Source organism: Neurospora crassa, linkage group I (genome assembly GCF_000182925.2).
Source record: "Neurospora crassa OR74A linkage group I, whole genome shotgun sequence".
Taxonomy (NCBI): domain Eukaryota; kingdom Fungi; phylum Ascomycota; class Sordariomycetes; order Sordariales; family Sordariaceae; genus Neurospora; species Neurospora crassa.
Window position 1 is genome coordinate 6,933,217 of NC_026501.1, and position 18,512 is coordinate 6,951,728.

At 51.6% G+C, this 18,512-nt stretch overlaps 6 protein-coding genes and 1 non-coding gene across 8 annotated transcripts; 6 read left to right on the plus strand and 1 right to left on the minus strand.

Moving 5' to 3' along the window:
- Positions 1-1,272: 1,272 nt before the first annotated feature.
- On the minus strand, positions 1,273-3,349 carry NCU00859 (the record flags this gene model as incomplete). Of its 2 annotated transcripts, none has more annotated exons than XM_011394536.1 (2): positions 1,273-2,052; positions 2,221-3,349. In XM_011394536.1, 2 exons carry the CDS (start codon positions 2,737-2,739, stop codon positions 1,792-1,794), a joined length of 780 nt encoding a protein of 259 aa, XP_011392838.1. The 2 variants fall into 2 exon arrangements, with proteins under 2 accessions (XP_011392838.1, XP_011392837.1); XM_011394535.1 differs by having other exon boundaries at positions 1,761-1,827; positions 2,063-2,739.
- Positions 3,350-8,980: 5,631 nt separating this feature from the next.
- NCU00857 (hypothetical protein) lies at positions 8,981-11,262 on the plus strand (the record flags this gene model as incomplete). Its single annotated transcript, XM_959680.2, has 1 exon — positions 8,981-11,262. One exon carries the CDS (start codon positions 8,981-8,983, stop codon positions 10,742-10,744), a length of 1,764 nt encoding a protein of 587 aa, XP_964773.2. The 3' UTR covers positions 10,745-11,262.
- Positions 11,263-11,960: 698 nt separating this feature from the next.
- On the plus strand, positions 11,961-13,813 carry NCU00856 (hypothetical protein). Its single transcript, XM_959679.2, has one exon. It carries the CDS (start codon positions 12,067-12,069, stop codon positions 13,330-13,332), a length of 1,266 nt encoding a protein of 421 aa, XP_964772.2. The 5' UTR covers positions 11,961-12,066; the 3' UTR covers positions 13,333-13,813.
- NCU16430 (hypothetical protein) lies at positions 13,619-14,334 on the plus strand (the record flags this gene model as incomplete). The annotated part of the gene is made up of 2 exons (XM_011395102.1): positions 13,619-13,839; positions 13,904-14,334. Exon 2 carries the CDS (start codon positions 14,044-14,046, stop codon positions 14,332-14,334), a length of 291 nt encoding a protein of 96 aa, XP_011393404.1. The 5' UTR covers positions 13,619-13,839; positions 13,904-14,043.
- Positions 14,335-14,626: 292 nt separating this feature from the next.
- NCU00855 (hypothetical protein) lies at positions 14,627-15,433 on the plus strand. Its single transcript, XM_959678.2, has 3 exons — positions 14,627-14,829; positions 14,901-15,049; positions 15,110-15,433. Exons 1-3 carry the CDS (start codon positions 14,719-14,721, stop codon positions 15,246-15,248), a joined length of 399 nt encoding a protein of 132 aa, XP_964771.1. The 5' UTR covers positions 14,627-14,718; the 3' UTR covers positions 15,249-15,433.
- Positions 15,434-15,767: 334 nt separating this feature from the next.
- Positions 15,768-18,488, plus strand: NCU00854 (hypothetical protein; the record flags this gene model as incomplete). Its single annotated transcript, XM_959677.2, has 6 exons — positions 15,768-15,797; positions 15,941-16,064; positions 17,126-17,465; positions 17,541-17,685; positions 17,760-18,409; positions 18,468-18,488. 5 exons carry the CDS (start codon positions 15,768-15,770, stop codon positions 18,276-18,278), a joined length of 1,158 nt encoding a protein of 385 aa, XP_964770.2. The 3' UTR covers positions 18,279-18,409; positions 18,468-18,488.
- On the plus strand, positions 16,685-16,756 carry NCU15050. The gene has a single exon. It is a non-coding gene; the product is annotated as a tRNA-Thr (tRNA).
- Positions 18,489-18,512: the final 24 nt, after the last annotated feature.

Here is an 18,512-nt window from a genome sequence, read left to right on the forward strand (position 1 = left end):
CAACTTCAATTTCAACGAGCCAAGCTCCCAACTTGGTCATCTTCCGTCTTCATACTATCGAAAAGAAGTTAGCACGTGCCATCTTCCATAGGACCTGCCCCTGACCCAGAAACTCGCTATGACATGGATTCGAGCTGAAACAACTCGCTATAACATCCCGTTTTATGGTGTCTCTGGAAACCATCCCTAATTCGATTTTCGATCCCGTTCATCTGATGCGATACGCCACGACGTCCTTTTAAAGATCCCAGGATATTTCTCACTGCGCCTTGGGAGGGGTAGTCGAAGTGGGTGACTTTCAAAGAGCCCGGCTTCAAGAGCACCCTTTTCTAAGCGGGAACACCCCCGTCACGCCGACCCGGCTTGCGTCGATCATGTTCAGCGCATCGAGTGTCCGGTGGAAACCCCAGGCCCAGGCTGTCAAGGCGCCTGCTAGCATCGCCAGCCTGGTGGCACTTGTATCATTACTCGGGTGCTTGGACGCGGTCCGAATCCTTCTCGACCAGGATATCCTTAACGCCATCCTTAGTGGTGTACTTGGGCGGAAGGAATTATCAAGGGAACCAAGAGGCCAAAGGGAAGGGAGCCAGAAAAAAGAATAAAGAAAAGAGAAAGGAAACAGCGGCCCATGACCAAGGTCGAACCTGCTCTGCCCAGGCTCCAGCTGCTGCCGGGTGCCCTGGGGCAGGTGCTGGCCACTTTGCCAGATGTACAATGCGGCATGCCTGGACAGTCTGCAGTCTTTGCCTGCTCCTTCCCAACCAAACCGATGATCCTTCACTGGCAATCTTGACCTCGACGTTGTATGGAAGTGGAAGCCGTGGACCACCAATGTCGTTTTGCTGTACCTAGAGGTAGGTATGTACAGTATTCCAGGGTGTTGACCTGAATCCCTCCAGTCTCCTTTGCAATCTTCTTCGTGTGGGCAATCAATCCAACAATCCCACCACCACTTTGCCTTTGTCATTTTATTCTTACCTCGATGAAAGAAAGTTTGGGCCATTACGATCGCATTCCCGCACTCAACCCTCCCTCTTTCGGTCGCTTTGGCAGCGAAGGAGGCAGACACTAGACTACAAGAAAAAGCCATGTAGGCCATCGGGTGGTTACACTAGCCACCCGACTTGTCGACAGCTGACAAAAGCTTCAAGCAGGTAGACATTATCAAATCATCACTGCCGGTCCGGTACCATTCTTGGTAAATCCCAATGAGTTCAGAGACATCAATCGACAAAGCAACTTCACGATAGGACGAGATGAGGATCACTCAATCCGCATAAGAACATGTATATTGAAGGAAAGAACACACCAACAAGAAGGTCGAATGGCTTCCAACTGAAACGCAATACCGACAAAGAGCATCACCTCCAACTACACAGAGGATGAAGCAATCGAAAATTATCTAAAGAAACCTCCCAAAAATCGAGTATGTGTGGTGATTCCCTGTCCCATAACCACCGTGATCATCCCTTATACTCCCATTGTGCCCCCAACAAGGACACATCAGACAAAACCCAACCCAATGGAATGAAATCATCAAACCCTCTCCACCCTCCACCGTCTTTTTCAACCTCCTGGATGCCGGTCATCCGCCATTCCTACCGGACATCTTCACCCATTCCAACGCGAGATACCCGTACCAACCATAACCCTCCCGCTCGGTAGCCAGCAGCCTCTCACCTCGAATCAGCCCGGCCAGCCACCTCCACTACTCCCTGTTATCCTATGTCATCATACCGCCACCACGCCCTTCAACCCCTTCAAGCATCCTCAACAGTCTGAGCATCCGCACTAGGTGCAAAACTGCTTAGTGCACCCATCTCCCGGCTTCACACAGATTCCACAGCTAGCGTTACAGCAGCTCGTCCCCTCAGGGCAAGTCACCTTCCCGCAAGTTTCGTTCCCCGACTTGATCTCCTCAGTCTCCTCTTCTCTCTTGCTCTCGCCAGAAATAAAACCGTGTTCGCAAAACTGCTGAGTGCACACACCTCCTGGCTTCACACAGATGCCACAGCTAGAGTTACAGCAGCTCATTCCTTCAGGGCAAGTCGCCTTTCCGCACTTTTGGTTTCCCAGCTTGATCTCATCAGCCTCTTCATTCCTCTTGCTCTCGCCGGAGATAAAACCGTGTTCGCAAAACTGCTGCGTGCACGCACCACCAGGCTTCACACAAATACCACAGCTAGAGTTACAGCAGCTCGTCCCCTCGGGGCAAGTCGCCTTTCCGCACTTTTGGTTTCCCAACTTGATCTTATCGGCCTCCTCGTTCCTCTTGCTCTCGCTGGGGGTAAACCCGCGTTCGCAAAACTGCTGCGTACAGAATCCACGCGGAGCGGTGCAGATTCCACAGCTCTTATTGCAGCAGACAGGTGTATCTCCGGAGCAAACGTTGGGGCCACATTGCACGCCGGCGGGCTCGCAGAGTTGTTGAGTGCATGCCATGCCTGGAGAGACGCAGAGGCCGCAGGAGGCGTTGCAGCAGGTTTGTCCGGTGGGGCAGGTTGTGATACCGCACTTCTCGCCTGTGACGACGGAGGTTCTGTTGTCGTTGACGAGTTCCTCAGAGGCGGCTGTGACAGCTGTGGGAGGGCCACCATCCACGCAGGTAGGGTGGCCATTGACCATCTGGCATCGGACGGCACACTTGATATTTTGGCAGGTTTTGATGACGGGGTCGGCGGTGACGGTTGTGGCGCTCAAGGCCATGCCGACCAGGAGGAGGACTTGGGTGACAATCATTGCTTGTGACTTGTGTGACACTGACAAGATGTATCGCAGGAAGGTTTTGATGGAAGTTGGTAAGGTATGTTTTGGCCCGGACCGGTGGTGGGCTTTGTGGGACAAGCTGAGGAAATATGAATGTATAGGAAGTTGCCGCAAACTCGGAAGATTGGAAAGTGAGACAACAATGTCTGAAACCGTGCGGTCTCTGGAGTCTGGTAGCTAGTTGATCGGTCCGATGAGGGCGATGTTTGGATTGTGACAGGAAATGACAACATCGAGGCAGACATGGTAAGGGTCTTATATAGACCCTCTTTATCCTGACGCTCTTGCCTTTGGCCTTGGCCGATGCCACTGCCCCATCGGGTCATAACCTGCCTCTGCACAAGTCATCTCAAGCCCTCCTTCCCCTCCCCTCATTCCACAGCCATCAAGGTCCAGTGCCTCAATTTCATCTCCCCACACACACCAAGCCAAGCCATTGAGCCTCCAACGAGTCAGCAGGTAAGGAACTCGGTGTACGAACAACTCGGGTCTCGGCTAAGATTAGGTACCTAGGTTAGCTGATTCTCTGAATCACGATGGAGAGCCGGGGAGGGGTTGGAAGATGAAGCCGTTTGTAGCTTCTTCTCACCGTATTGTCTTACACTACCCCCTTTGGGTGTGGAGGAGGAGGGGCAACTACCCTGTTTGAGATGGAATGTAGTCTAAATCCAAGATCGGACTAGACCAATCGGTTGGCGCGTGGTAGATCTACGCCGACTCATTTGGGCCGGGCTGACGCCAAACAAAATCTGGGTTTATGTACCACCTCTTTCTACGGCCGAGGCCTTGGCGAGCATCTCTCCACTTTTTCTTATAAGGCACATGGATGGATTCGGGAAATACATACATTTCTCATCACAGTCACAGTCACAGACACAGACAACCTGACTGAATCTACCTATGCTTGGCCTACGCGCGGGCGCGCATAACTTTTGTTGTCGTGACATGAACGCCGGGAGCCAGGTCCGGTGCAGACGGCCGGGGACCTAACCTAGCTAGCCCTACCCCCTTATTCGTGCAGTCAGGCCTTGGTACTTCTAGGCTTGGTTTACCGAAAATTCAATCTTATATCTGGTAGAGGTAGGTAGTTTGAGTAGGTGGGTTTCAACTAACACATTCTCGCGCCTCGGTACCTACCTTACCTTTTCGGGGCGGGCAATGGGGGATGAAATGCAAGTTGACGCCATTTCAGACAAAAAGGAATTCGACCGAGGAGCTGGAGCGAGGAATAAATGTGGAGCGGGAATCTAGAATAGGATAGGATAGGATAGGATAGGTCCCGGTCTAGCCAGACGACCAGGACCAGGAGATTACCTACATACATACTTACGGTACGGTCAAGATGTTTTGCGTCGGTGTTGTGTATGTAAGTGGTAGTGTAGCGTGACAACGTCGTGCTGTAGCGCTGCTCTCCCGCTAACATGTATGTACCTCTACTCACCCCTGTGCACCACTACTGTAATTTAATAACTAAAAAGTCGATCATGAGATTGCTTGGCGATCCGTCGTGGGCTAGACTAAACCATTCAGTCAGGGGGAAAACTAACTTGAAGGAATAATACCATCCCGACGAGCATTCGCTTGCAAAAATTGGCCACGCTTTATTAGCCCCGCATTGAAATCGGGAAATCGAGTCCGGGACTGAAAAAGGTTTTATGAAATTGAGGTTGTGGTTATGGGTAGGTACCTAGGTGAGAGATTGCTTCCTGAATGAACGCTCGGCGAGCGGCTGGTTGTCATCCGAGCCCGGGCCCCATTCCCGTCCTCCACTTCTTTCAGTTGTTTGAACTCCGAGGGGAACCGCGAAGCGACTACCTAGGTACCTAGTACCTCTACGTACAGTACCATTGAGTGGCCGACTCACCGGACGGCATGCAAACGACGATGTGCACACAAGTAATATCAAATGATGGGAGACTTGTTCAAACAAGCCCGTAGCTACCTAGGTACTGGTCGATGAAGGTTCCCGTACTCGCTTAGGCAATACCTGACATTAAAGAGGCCATCAAGGAAACAATAATCAGATGATGGGCTGAAGCACATCTCCCTTTCTGAGAACTTGGCCGCTTGGCTATTTGTCTTGCATGTAGGGTTTGCCTTTGTAGTAGGCATAACATGTAAGCCCCTTGTGCAATTCTTCACCCAACTACTTACAGGTTCACGCGATGTGGATAAATATGTACCTACCTCTCCAACATCCTCGCATGACGGACTAAAGTCAGTTTTGAGCTTCCTCAAATGAGGTCGCCTGATCAAGGCACGGTGCAAACTCTCTCTAGAATCCAGAGTCCAATTGTCAATGCCAATGTTACCGGATACTTGCATCCTCACGTTGTACCACGTCCACGCGAAAATGGGCAAGAACTTGGCATTAACATAGCTTACTACTTTCCGTTACATGACAATGACAATGACAATAGCAATACTACCATTTGGCATTGGCAAGGTGCTCATCTGACGAATTGGCGAATTGGCGTCTTACTCGGGGAATGATTTTTCTCGTTACTATTTAGGACGTGAATAGGTTAGGTAAGTGTAAAGAAAAGATAATCTGAGCATCATGAACATGTCAACACGTCCCGATGGCCCGTACGGCCGGCTTGCTGAAGGTTCCCTCCTCCCATATACCCGTCGCTTGGCTCTCGGGGCAAACCTGTATTTGGTGTTATGAATATGGGTACGGAGTGTCGATATCAGGTCAGCATCCGCCGTCCATCTGGGGAGAATTGAACATGTGCGGCTGCGGCTGGCCGGGGCCCAGGGCCGGAGGTAGACTAGATCATAACCCCATACGGACGGAATGTTGGCTTATGCTTACCACCCCATTGACAAAAGCCAAGACCAACCAACCTCCAACCACCGACCACCAGCACCGAGTAAAGGAGGGAGCCATATGAGACCGACAAACTGGATGTCTGGAGGTTGAGGAGGGGAAAGCTCGGATAGTTCATGCCGTGATCATGGCTGCGGCCATATAGGCGAGTGGGTGCTCTTCATGGGCGGTATGCTAAGAGGCTTGGGTGTTCCTTGGCTGGATTTCATTGGGATCGAAGCTGAAGGGGAATCAGGATTATCGGAGGGCCTTTTCATGATTCAGATCAGGGCATGTTCATGATCTTAACGGACACCCGCATGACGGCAAGGTATAGGGCTGTTGGGGACAGTAAGAGGCTTACCGGCGTATGCAATTCGCGTGTTGTGACACCAATCAGTCTCCTGGGTCATGTTAGGTATCAAGAATGATAAAGTTAAAGGGAGAAAAGGCTGATGTTGACGTCAGACGGTGGCGCATCAGCGGTTGGTAGCTGAGATGTCAGGGTCCGAGCCCGGGGTTGATCATAACATTCCCCAGCCTTGGCGAAGTAGAGCTATTGGACTTTGAGGTTCTGTGCCGTAGAGGTATTGTTCCGGGCCGAACTGTGCTTTTGGTCGACAAAGATTTCTTCACTCATCGCTGACGAGCAACCAAAAAGCAAAGTCGGTGAGAGCGCTTCAAGAGCAAGGACAGACCTACTAATGCTGAGAAGCACCAACTTCAAGAGGGAATGCATATTTGTAACGGAAACCAGCTGCGGGAGAAAACATAATTAGGGACTGAGTGCCAAGCCTGCGCAGGAATGTGATCACTTACTGGCTTTTAAGTCATGTTAACGGGAGATCATCACCGGGAGATCTTCAACCATGTCTTTGCATGTTTGTGAAGATTAGGTAGGTAATCTTTCCTCTTGGATATGGTCAGTTGGTCATGGTCTCTTCATTCACCGATATTCCGCAGTCTTACACTCACATCTCATCCCAAGTCAATTTGCGTCCGCATTACCCGATTGGGATTCCGAAAGAGCCAGATAACATGCAGTGTCATGATAACAACTGCTGCGCCTCCCAAACGGCGTCCATGTTTGGTGTCTGTATGACCGATTATTGGCTTGATAGTCCTGCGGCAATTCCATGAGCTACATAAAAACGATGTGAGTGGTGTTATCGCACAAATTACGACCTGGTAGGTCGGACTGGGCTAAGCAAGTCTGCGACCTGTAGTCAGCCTCGAGTCTAGGGAGTCGTGTGCCGAATGTCTGATGTCAGTGTTATGGTCATGCTGCAGGTGAATTAGAACAAAGGGAAAAGTGTGCTGCGTCATGTGCTGTATGTGCTGTGTTACGGATGAAGTGAAAAGAGTGGACGGCGTGCTATTACCACATCCAAAACCTTATACTGCGGTTGCGAGCTAAAGTTTTACCTCCCTGTCAGGTATCTCACACAGACCACCACAGCCAACGCTTTGTGAGCACTGTGTGGTCAACGACCTGGCCCACGGGTTTAACTTACCCATATCACCATAGTAGACAGCCGTCAAATCGAAGTGGCGGATAGCCCCGTGGAAACAAAATGCCTCCTCAGTCCTCGACATCACGACCTCTGAGACATGCAGAAGCTGCAAAACAGATGTTTCAGATGATTTGTGAGGTATGACAACATCCACCACGGACTATGCTTTTCTCCTGATGTGGACTGCCGAAACCCCTTCTGGAGCCTCTGTGTCCTACTCGCCTGACGTGTAATGGGCCAGATCCTGAACCGTGGGGATGGGAAAACCGATGGGCAGGACAGTTCCTTGTGATCCGATTTCGAGGTCAGAGGTTCTCGGTTTCCGAAATCGGTAGAAAAAAGCACTCGCATGTTGGGTTCGTGCCCCCGAACCTGTTCCAAATCTGGTGCAACAGAAGACTCATAGAATACGACGTTCTACTGAATCAGAATTTTTCCCTGCTGAGAATTCTCCGACCTTGCGCAAACGAGAAAGCTCCTAATATACCAAGAGCACAAGGTAGGGAACCTTTTTTCTGTTCTGAGACTGGCAATGTGCTCGGATGTGTAAAGAATCTAGATGCTTCTGGCTAAGGGATGAGTCGAAGTAATGGTACCCAATGAAAAAATCATTGACATGTCAAGCTGGCAGGTGCTGCAAGGGACCAGCTCATTCTGATTCGTAGATAATGCCTTGTGTCATACTCAGCTCGAGGCTGTCCGAGCCTCGTGCCAGAATTGATGAATTACATCCCAGGAAGAGCAAGGTAGAGCACAGGGACAAATGTATTTTCAACAGGCCCCAAGGCACTTAGCCGCGAGCTCCTGCCTGTTTGGACTCGAGTAGCTGAAGAAAGCCTAGATGATGTAAAGGTCGGCATATCGAATGGTGAACGGGGTACTTCCGAATCCACTCACACGATCCTGGGCACAACAGCCTCTCCAATCTATCATTTTTTGGTATAGATTGTCATTCGTGACAAGTAGACAGCCACTGAGTACACTGTCGTAGCCGCCGCTTGATGACGGCACAATGCTCATTCCCAGGGCAATCAGTGACTGTTAGGTAAACAGTTGGCCACTCTGAGAGACCCGTGTGGCCAAGGCAAGCCATTGGGCTACAGTCCATGACAGATGTAAAATCTTGGTTGCCTCGACTTGTTGTATTACCGGTCCACGGACGTGGCAGAAAGTCCTTGAATCTGACAGAAGATAGGAAAGGAGCAGTAATCTTTGTATTAGGCAGCACAACGTTCCCAAGGTGACCGTCAACCGTCAACAACAGCCATACCGACAGTCGTGCAGTTGCACGAAGAGACTGCTTTGGTCTGGCTGCGGGGATTGGGATGAGAGGTGAAGGAGGAGATGAGGTCGATCGTGGATGGCCATTGTGAAATAGGTAGCATTCCAACCGTGATAGGGGCCAAGAAACCGACCCAACCAAAGAGAAAGTTCTCATCACACCTAAAGTACATACCACTGTATTGGCAACTCGCCTCGTGGATGTGCACTCGTCCCTGCCATGAGTGATGCGATGGAAGACAGCCCTTGGCCTCGGTGTGGTGGGGAAAAAAATGCCAGTGAGTTTGTGACGGTGCATTGGATCGTCAAGACAACGCTTCACAGATCGCGGGACAAATGCCTCTCGATGTTGAACATTGACTCAAAGCAAATTTGTATCGAGAGGGTGTATTAAATGCAACGGTGATGGCTCAAAATCCCTGGCGACTTACCTCGATCCTTCTGTCCTCAACCATCATATCTTTTGTCTATCCATGAACAAGATTCCTGTCCCTTCTTCAACAGCTATACCATCACACGTTCGGATCATTCGAATACAATGCGAACGCCAGACGCGACCTCGACGGAGTTTCCAGAAAATGTCCGAGCCGCTTTAAAGGCCAATGCCATGATGAATCCGCCGAGCCCAGCATACTGCCGCGACGAAAAGGACCCCGACTTCAAGTCCTCATCATGTACCAGCTTCGGTGAGAACAGTACACCATCGACTGTGTCGCTGTCCGAGAAGACGGAAGTTGCCGAGGTCAATGCCAACGAATGGGTTCGAGGAGTCGGGTTTTGGCGGTGCTTCATTGGGCTCTGTGTTCCCATCCTACTCTCAGCCTTTGAGGGAAGCGTGGTGAGCACCGCCCTACCGACAATCTCACGGGACCTAGGCCTTGGGCCAAACTCATCTTGGGTTGCCACGGCGTTCCTGCTGGCATCCATCATCTGCCAACCCTTGTACGGCCAACTAGCCGACATCTGGGGCCGCCGACATCTGATGATGGTGGCGGTGGTTATCTTTTGTGCCGGCAGCGCCGTCTCGGGATTTGCCAACTCAGGGGCCGTGCTGATCTTTGGCCGTATCTTTCAGGGCCTTGGATCGGGTGGCATTGACTTGTTTGCAGAGCTTATCCTTTGCGACATCATTCCACTTAAGCGCAGAGGTCACTATGTCGCAATCAAGGCTGCCGTGTATGCTCTGGGGACAACCGTAGGCCCTGTGCTCGGTGGCATCTTTGCTGAGGTTGGCTGGAGATGGTGCTTTGGCGTCAACATCCCGGTGTGCGCGATATCCCTTGTCATGATGTGGATGTGGCTTCAGGTCAGCAGCGGCCGCTCGACAGACAGCGACAAGCTGACAATATTTAAGCAACTCGGGCGCGTGGACTTTCTTGGGATTGGGTTGTTGACGTCTTCCGTCGTGTTCCTTCTCTTCTCGCTCACACTCGGCGGCGCGGCCTACGCCTGGACATCCCCAATGGTACTTGGCACTGGCGCTGCTGGTCTCACCGGGGTCCTCTGCTTTGCATTTTGGGAACGTTGCCGATGGTGTGAACACCCCATCATGCCTCCACACGTCTTTTCCAACCGGACAACCGTTGCCGGCTTCATCGTCACCATCATCCACGGATTCCTGACATACGGTTACCAGTTCTATTTGCCGCCGTTCTTCCAAGCCGTGCTGAACGCCTCCCCTACCAAGTCGGGTGTTCTCATTCTACCCTGCACTTTGACAATCGTGGTGCTGTCCGCCGTCGGTGGCCCGTTACTGGCAAAATTTGGCAGATATCGACTCATGCACCAAGCTGGGTTTACTCTCATGTTGGTCGGATTCGCATGCTGCGTCGCCTACGCCGAGAAGTCGAAAGTGGTGGAGTGGATCGTGTTCTCCTTCCTTGTCGGCATTGGATCCGGAATCATTGTGTCGACGACGCTTCCCAGCGTGCTGGTAGAGCTTACAGACAAGGATAACGCGGCGGCAACCGGATCATGGGCATTCTTGCGTGGACTCGGGTCGCTCCTTGGCGTTGCCGTCCCCAATGCCGCTTTCAATGCTCAGGTGGCAACTCTCCTGCACACCATTACCGACAGGGAGGCACAGGAGGCGCTGACCCAGGGAAGAGCATACGAGCACGCGTCGGCCCAATTTGTCGGCAGCTTTGGAGAGGAGGTCAAGGCCCAGATTGTGTCACTCTTTGCACTGGGGTTAAGGGCGCCGTGGATCATTTTTCTGGGTCTTGCAGGAACCGGCTTGCTCGTCACACTGCTGGAGAGACAGGTGAAACTGAGGAGGGGCCTCGATAGTGACTTTGACCTGAAGCACAAGGTCGAGTCCTCGGAGGTTACTCGAGAGGTAGTTAGTTGGAAGGACACCGACATGGCTTGAGATGATGCGTGTGCGTGCTGAGAAGGAGGAGGTTGGCCAAGAGTGTAGGGGTAAACGAGCACGAGAAAGAAAAAAGGAAAGAGATGGAGGGTCAGTACACGATGGTGATGACACATACACTATACCCAGTTCCAACTATTGTCCTTTTTCCTTTTTTTCTGTCAGATAAACCTCTATATTTAGGCATTGGGGTGGGTGAATGGCGTTTGGTGTTTTGAACATGGGTTGTCAGTTGGTCGGATAACACGATAACGGATGGATAGGCAAAAGTCTGGCAAGATGCTTTTGTTTTCCCTCCTTTTTGTTTCTTCTTCCCTTATTCTTGATTCGAGTCATTTAAACAGTGTCCTGTCAAATCTCGTACCTGCTGCTGTGATTGCGGCGTGATGTCTTCACTCCATTCTCTGCTTTCTTTTCCGTTTCTTTTGCGCTGTAGTCTGGATGCTGCTCGTTCGTCCGGGAGCACAAAGAGTAGATGCACTCTGTACTACTCGCATAATGACAGAAGCATGTCACCGTAGCACTGGAACGCTGCCGTGACTTGGTGATACCGTGGCACTAGCGGCGTGTGTCCATAACAATGCCGTCTTGGGTGAGACCAGATTTTGACGTTTTGCCACGGCAGTCGACGTTGCGAGATAAGTGCGGTCATCGTGTTGGTGTTCCGATATCGTTGTTCCGGCGAGCCCATGGCAGAACCTGAGCAGCGGGACGGTGTGACTGGCATGGTCAAGCTTTCGAGGGCGTCGATGCAGCGAAAGGCCATCAGTTTGGCGCATGGATCCCTGGGATGAGCAAGGGACAGGGAAGAGATGAGTTGGAAAGGGCGAGGTCAGCGAGAAGGTTGGTGGAAGAAATGGAGGTGGAAGTGGAAGTGGAAGTGGAAAGAGGAGGGAAACAGCGAACTGAAGTTGCTGGAGGAAGGATTGCAGTGGCCGAAGAGGCCTGGGTCGGGTCGTGGGTCAGTAAGCAACACCCGTACTTCCACTTGGGCGGGCAGCACTGGGGCCGGGTGAAGTGGGGCCACGACGGACAGCCGACCTAACGGGCCTACCTAACAACTGGCGGCCCCGAACCCCGCGCTGTTTCTTATCCCCTGATCAACCTTATCAGCACGTGAAAGCGCGACATGGGCGGGGTCCACTGTCATGTCTCTCGCGCGAGCTCCCATCCTTGTCCCCCGTCCGGGCCCTTGCTCTCGACCACTTCCATCCCCGTGCAACACACTCCGTCTGAGTTTTGACGGATTTCACTCTCTTTTCTATTTGAACCTTTTCTTTCACAGGGGTTCTTTTTTCTTCACTCCACGTACTCAGGCTACCATGCCGTACTCACACGCCCCAGAGGATCCCTCGCTGGACGAACCAGCGTCAGGACAAGCAGCTCTCTTGTCCTTCATCTCGCGCTCCTCCCTTTCGACCAGCCAGGAAGACGACGCACTATTACCAGCACGCGATGATGACTCCGAGCCGCCCAACATTCTTCCATTGCCTTCCCACCATCCCTCAACCACCTTAACATTCCGTCAAGACGGTGAACTTCGTGATCCGGTCCTCCACAATTCTTTTCTTGGCATATCCGAACTGAATGAGCATGCCGCTAGACGCGCGAGAATGTTAGAACAGCTGGGCCAGTCCGAGTTCAAAACTCCTTCGTTTTCCGATTCTGTCGCAGTGGCAACTCCTTCGTTCTCCGATTCTCTCCCGCTGGCAAGTTCGTCTTTTGACTCGGAGCGTACCGTCACGCTTCCAACCGAAGTCAACAACAAAAGCCGCTTCAGATCATTCATTGACCGCATCAACCGACGCCAATGGAGCTTCCTAAGCAATGAAGTCCACGGGACCATTACCTATAACAAAGAGGATATCTCACTATACCAGTTCGTGGATTCCTTCAAGCAGGAATTTTCACACAGATCATGTACCCAAATGGAAATTGTCACCCTGATTGCTGGTACCCCAGAAGAAGAGGAGCCTGTCGCAGCGAGGTTGAAGGTCAAGGATCTTCTCGTACAAGAACCTTTTATGGCTTCCTCGCCAAGAAAGCAGACTGAATACACGCGGCATATGTTTGTCTACTTTATGGACGAAAAAATCAGCGAGGTTCAAGACATTGTCGATGGAGCCGAGAAGCGTCGGCAGTCGCCCAACATTGTGCCAGTTCCCAAGTTCAGGCCCCCACCGCCTCCGTCTTCCATCGACCTACGACAGTTCTATGACGATTATATCGCGTGTATCAACGGGAAAACCATGCAACAAGACTTGCACCAATACTGCAAGGAGACGGTGATTTGGAATGGAGCGGAAATGGCTCTGAACCACTACGGCCAGCTGATGGAGAATGCGTTTGACGCTATTGCCGGTCTGCAGTTTGTGCCACGGACCGTTCTGATCGACGAGGCGAAGCAGCAGATTGCTGTCCGTATCGAATTTTCTGGGCTGCCCATCAAGCCATTTGGTGGTGCTACGCCCAATGGGCGCCGCGTGCATTTCGCTGAGCATGCCTTTTACTGGCTCGAGCATGGCAAGATCTCGCATGTCTTGACGATTGTCGACTGGGCGGATTTCAAGTCGCAACTCGATTACTAGTGGTACGAGGCCGTGTTGCGAATCAGCCAAAGCACTGTTCAAGATTACGGTATCCGGCACGGCGGAAGAGTCGCATCCTCGATCCACCGCTCTGTGGCGGCTTACTAAGGCGTCATGTGCCTCGCTGTGTTGAGCAAAATAGGGGAGACTATTGGAGTCCACTAGGCAGCAACATCACGACAATTGAAGCAGTTGAATCCTTCCGGCACTAGCGATGCTCAACCAGGATCCCCGATTTTCCTACCAAATTTCGAGAGGCGCATCGTGACTTGATAGCGCAGTCAGCGCTAGACATCGACATGATGCCAACGAATTTCTGTCCTAGTCTGGTCACTAGCTTCCTTCCGTTTTTGCTGGATGCTCTTCCAGGCCGATTGAGTCGCTCGTTGATCTCGGATGTACTCGGTCGTTGCTTTATGGTGCCTCCACCAAAGTTAAGACATGATCCGCAGGATCTCTATAATTACAATTGATGTCGTCGGCTCGTGGGTGCTTTTCGGGAAGCCAGTATCTGTACGTCCTTCCATTCGCTGTTACCCGCCAATGATAGCGGAGGTTAACATACGGCTAGCCATGACACGAGAGGACGGCTTAGTAACCTCGTATTCCATCCGTGTGACAATTCAAATCGTGGCTGCGGCGGGAATGTTTTCATGTATCCTTGCGGCTGAGAAAAGGCAACCCTGACAAAAGGCACCTCACAGAGCTACAATGGAGAATGCACCATTCATCCATCTCAAAAGTCACGAAATGCACCTTTTTGAACCTTACATACCAGAGTACCTAACGTTTATTGTCTGCCAGACAATAATCATTAGTCTTCTGATCTACAGGGTTTTCAAAGGATCACCAACCCGCTTCGGGGCCAGGAAGCCAAACGTTGTTGGACTGGACAAAGCAGTACGCGTTACGAGGTATCATCAGTCCGGATATTCCATGGCCGTGGATCATATTGATGGCCGAGCTGCTTCACTTTTGTATCTCACTGCAGTTTGTAGTTGAATGTGAGATCATGATATCGTCCAGACCCAGCACGCTTCTGGATTCTTACTGGGGCCATAACCATCATGACGACTGTGGCTGGAGCGATGCAGGGAAAAAGAGGTGGATGTTGTACGGTTGATGAGTATGTTTCGTGTCAAGGACTCGTAGCTATGCTTAGCCGGTGATAGCTTTGTGGTGTTGGGGAAGACTAAGAGGCGTTGACGAGAGTCAGCTCTCTAAGGATAAAAAGCTGGAAGCCCCCCTCAATTGAGTCAGAGATTTCAATCATCTCAACATCCACAGCTTCCATCACAACATCATCTACTCGACTCTCAACACTCAACTCTTTTTACTCTCCCTCGACTAGGAACTTCTCAACTAATACCACCAACAACCGCCAAAATGCAGTCCATTTTCGCCATCACTATCACCCTCTTGTCCGTCCTTTCCCCCGTCCTCGCTGTTCCTTCCTCGGCTGAGCATCCTGAGCTTGTCGCTCGTACTCCCGGCAATGTTAGTCCACGAAATTTATCTCCCCAGAAATCCCATCAAAGGCCATGAAGCTCACCATTTTCTCCCTCCAGGTTTACGTCTGCACCGGCTCCAACTGGCAAAACACGTGCGAGGTTCTGAGCCTCGGCATCACAGGCACCTGCACCAGGCTTCCTTCCACCTATGATGGTCATATTGGCTCTGCTGGTCCTGACCAGGGCGCCATTTGCCGTCTCTTTGCGTACGTTTCTCTGAGTGCCTTTCCCTACACTTGACACACGTGCTAACATTTGGAGTTCAGCAACGGAGACTGCACCGGCTCCGGCCTCGCCATCCTTACATACCCCGGCGATGCCAACTTGTACAACTCGGTCAATGGCATTGATGCTGGCCATCAGGCTCATTACATCCAGTGCCGCCAGTGCACCAACTGTGTATAAAGGATCTGGGTTGACGATATGATGAACTGGTTGTGATCATGGGAGGGGGCTGTATAAATGAGATGGCGCCATCGAGGAACGTATATATGGTGGCTTCTCAGCTCAATTGGGTAACCAGTACATATATTGATGTTGGACATAATATAATCCATCTTTTGCCACTGTATTTGTAATTTGGCGCTATCAGTCTTCTCCATCTCCAAATTATGTGTTCTTCGAAACCTCAACTGTCACCAATCACCTGTTTTCTTCCATTCAAGTACCAAAACAGATGGTCAGTCACCTAAACCATGCCTCTTCCGCTCTGCATCAGACAGCAGATTCGTCCTGCCGTACAACATACCTGTCAACTCGGACTTTGGAATTCCAGAAGAAGCGGGATTCCGATCTCGGCCACGCATTAGAAGGCATACGAGTAAGCGAACCTTTGCTCGTCCCGTGATATTTCCGTAGATCTGGTGATCAAGTGTATTCCCGTTGCCGTGATTATTGTCACAGCGGAAGATATATTAAGTAGCCATGCATCAAACACATATTGTTTCGGCGCTAGTAAGCACCCTGCATGTACTGATCGCAAACACCACCAAAGCCACAACAATAACAATAACAACGACGACGACGACGACGACAACGCAGCATAACTCAGCCCCAGAGATATGTGCTTCTGGTCACTGTAAGCGAACCTTGTGTAGTTAGTCAAGAACGTGCATCAGGCCATCAGGAAGCACTGTGATGGTGATTTGGGTCTTGGCAACAATGTGGATGCCCGCTACTTACTTCTCAATGACGACAAGCTCGAAGACGGCATCGAAATCGGTATGAGGTGGAGGGGCGGATGCGAAAGAAACGCAGAGGAGGGGGGGCCGGGTCTACAGTATCCGAGAATGGGGCGGTGGCCCGGGCGAGGCGCAGGTAGCCGACTAAGAAGGTGCAGGGGAGTGTTAGCGGTTAGCGCTTATAAGCGGGAACACCGCATCACCACCGCACTTCCCTTCTGTTCATTCCAATCATCATCATCATCCTCATCGATTCAACCCAACTTTTTTGAGAACCGAAAGGCTCCGTCATTGTATAAAAGGATCTGGGCCTCATACACAGTACAAAAGTCGTCCTTTCCCCCTTTGTCCATTCAAGATGTTACCCCCGATGGCCACTGGCACATTCCGCAATGGTCCTCGTGGAACACCGAACACCAGACATAACCGCTGAAGGACACACCAACCCGATCCGGAACATGACCGTTCAGGCCAGCGAGAATGAGACTTCACCCAGTGGTTGGATAAACTCGCCTGTTTTGACATGGACGTCTTACTTTCATTTGGGTATCATCTTCGGTTCGGGCGGGGCGTGATACCTTTGTCGGCGCGGTGGAGGCTCGGGATCCGGTGGAGAATGAGGGATATAACCTCATCTTTGAAGCCAGGATAACCATCAAAGCCCGCATGGCTCAGTGGTAGAGCGCATCACTAGTAATGATGAGGTCGTCAGTTCGATTCTGGCTGTGGGCATCAAAGCCTGACGAAGCTTGCGATGATTACTTTTTTGCGTGTTTCGGGCGATATCATGGAGTTGTGGCTTTTTGGTGTTTGGAGACATGTTCCGTCCCCGGGCCATTCACTGGTGTGATGAACCGTTAACGGGGCGGCTGGTGAATGGGTGGAGCATACCCAACCCTAACCCGATTCGCACGTAACCTTTTCCTGGTTCCTGAAAACACGCTGCATTGAGCGCTGTACCGCGGCTTGTCTTTTCCCCCGTTTTCAACTTCGGCAACTACATGATGACTTCAGCAAGTTCATCGACATGACAGCCTGGAAACCAATTGTTTCCGCACTACTTCCATTTGTTCCACTATACCATATGTATCGATGATACAGCGACAATCTCCATCTTCGTTTGTGCCGATTGCTTCAAAGGAACCCTCCGCGGCGACGTCATCCCTACCGGCCACGAGGATGTCATCCACGGACTTCCCACATACATCGCGACCCCAAAGTGGAAGCCCTGGGTAAAACCGCTAGGCACGGTGGTCCTCATCACCAATGCCTCTGGGCAGTCCGTCTGCAACACACGCGCCCTCGCCAATTCATATGCCCGGCGTGTTCTCTGCATTGTGTACGTTCCTGACTTCATGGACGGCAAAGCTATTTCCCTCTGGCTCATGGCCTCGTTCGAGTCCAAACCCGATCCCAACTCTCCCTGGATCTTCCGTATCCTGTGTCGGTCCTGAAACATTATCAAGGCCGTCCCCTTTTGCCTCTTCTGGCTTTACTGCACCCGTCCTTCCGTTAGTTGGCCGCGTGTGCGATCCTTTCTGGCTGCCGTGCGAAAGACACCGACGGCGAATGGTGAACCTCCGAAAGTCGGCGTTGCTGGGTTTTTCTGGGGTGGGCCCTATGCTGTCGGCCTCACCAATACTCAGAATCCCGTCAACTGGGTGTTTTTACGTGATGGAAAAAAAGGTCTCGTTGATTGACTGCGCCTTCAACTGACCATCCGTCGATGCTTAAGTTGCCGAGGCATATCCATGAGGTACAGCTGCCGCTCAGCCTGGCGAACGGGGAGAACGATTCATCTATGGGACAGGAGAAGATGAAGGAGGTGATGAGCATTCTAAGAGACAAGAATAAAGCGCAAGTGAAGGAGGCAGAGGGGGCGGATAGGCCGGTTATACCGAATGCGCATGAGGCTCTGGTGTATCCGGGAGCCAAGCATGGGTTCGCTGTGAGAGGAGATCGGGAGCACCCGTTGCAGAAAGAGAGGGGAGATCAGTCTGAGGATCAGGCTGTACGTTGGTTTCCATTCAATACGGTATGCCACGGGAGCTTTCCAGGATTGTTGTCAAAGGTGGCTCAAGAGGACCGAGTTCTTGAGATGAACCTGTGGTCGGCGCGGCGGCTGTTTGGTGAGTGGTGCCTGTTCCTTCCACTCTACGTCCGACACTGCCACGTGTTTGTGCCTGGGATATCTGGGGACCGTTTCCACGGTACCGGGAGGCTCTGCGCCGTCTCAGCGCCGCGGGTCCTGTAGCTCTTCGCGGACCTTCCACTTCCCATTCACTTCGTGTTGTCCAGTTGGTGCAACCTGGAAGCAGGGTGCAATGTGAATGCTCCAACAAAGTTAGGCAGTAACCATCTCCCTTGAAGCTACCCTAGGTAGAGGTATGTTTGCCCGTTTCCACAAACCTACATGCCAACAAGCTGACAAGCCAACAAGCAGATCAACATCATAATACATCTCATTTCTCTCATCTTGCCTCAGCCG

Bases quoted from the DNA above. Each gene is read 5' to 3' on its own strand.
- NCU00856 (XM_959679.2), top strand. From the start codon at position 12,067: ATGCCGTACTCACACGCCCCAGAGGATCCCTCGCTGGACGAACCAGCG.
- NCU00855 (XM_959678.2), top strand. From the start codon at position 14,719: ATGCAGTCCATTTTCGCCATCACTATCACCCTCTTGTCCGTCCTTTCC. The intron at 14,830-14,900 runs GTTAGTCCACGA...TTCTCCCTCCAG, and splicing joins TCGCTCGTACTCCCGGCAAT to GTTTACGTCTGCACCGGCTC. The intron at 15,050-15,109 runs GTACGTTTCTCT...TTTGGAGTTCAG, and splicing joins GCCATTTGCCGTCTCTTTGC to CAACGGAGACTGCACCGGCT.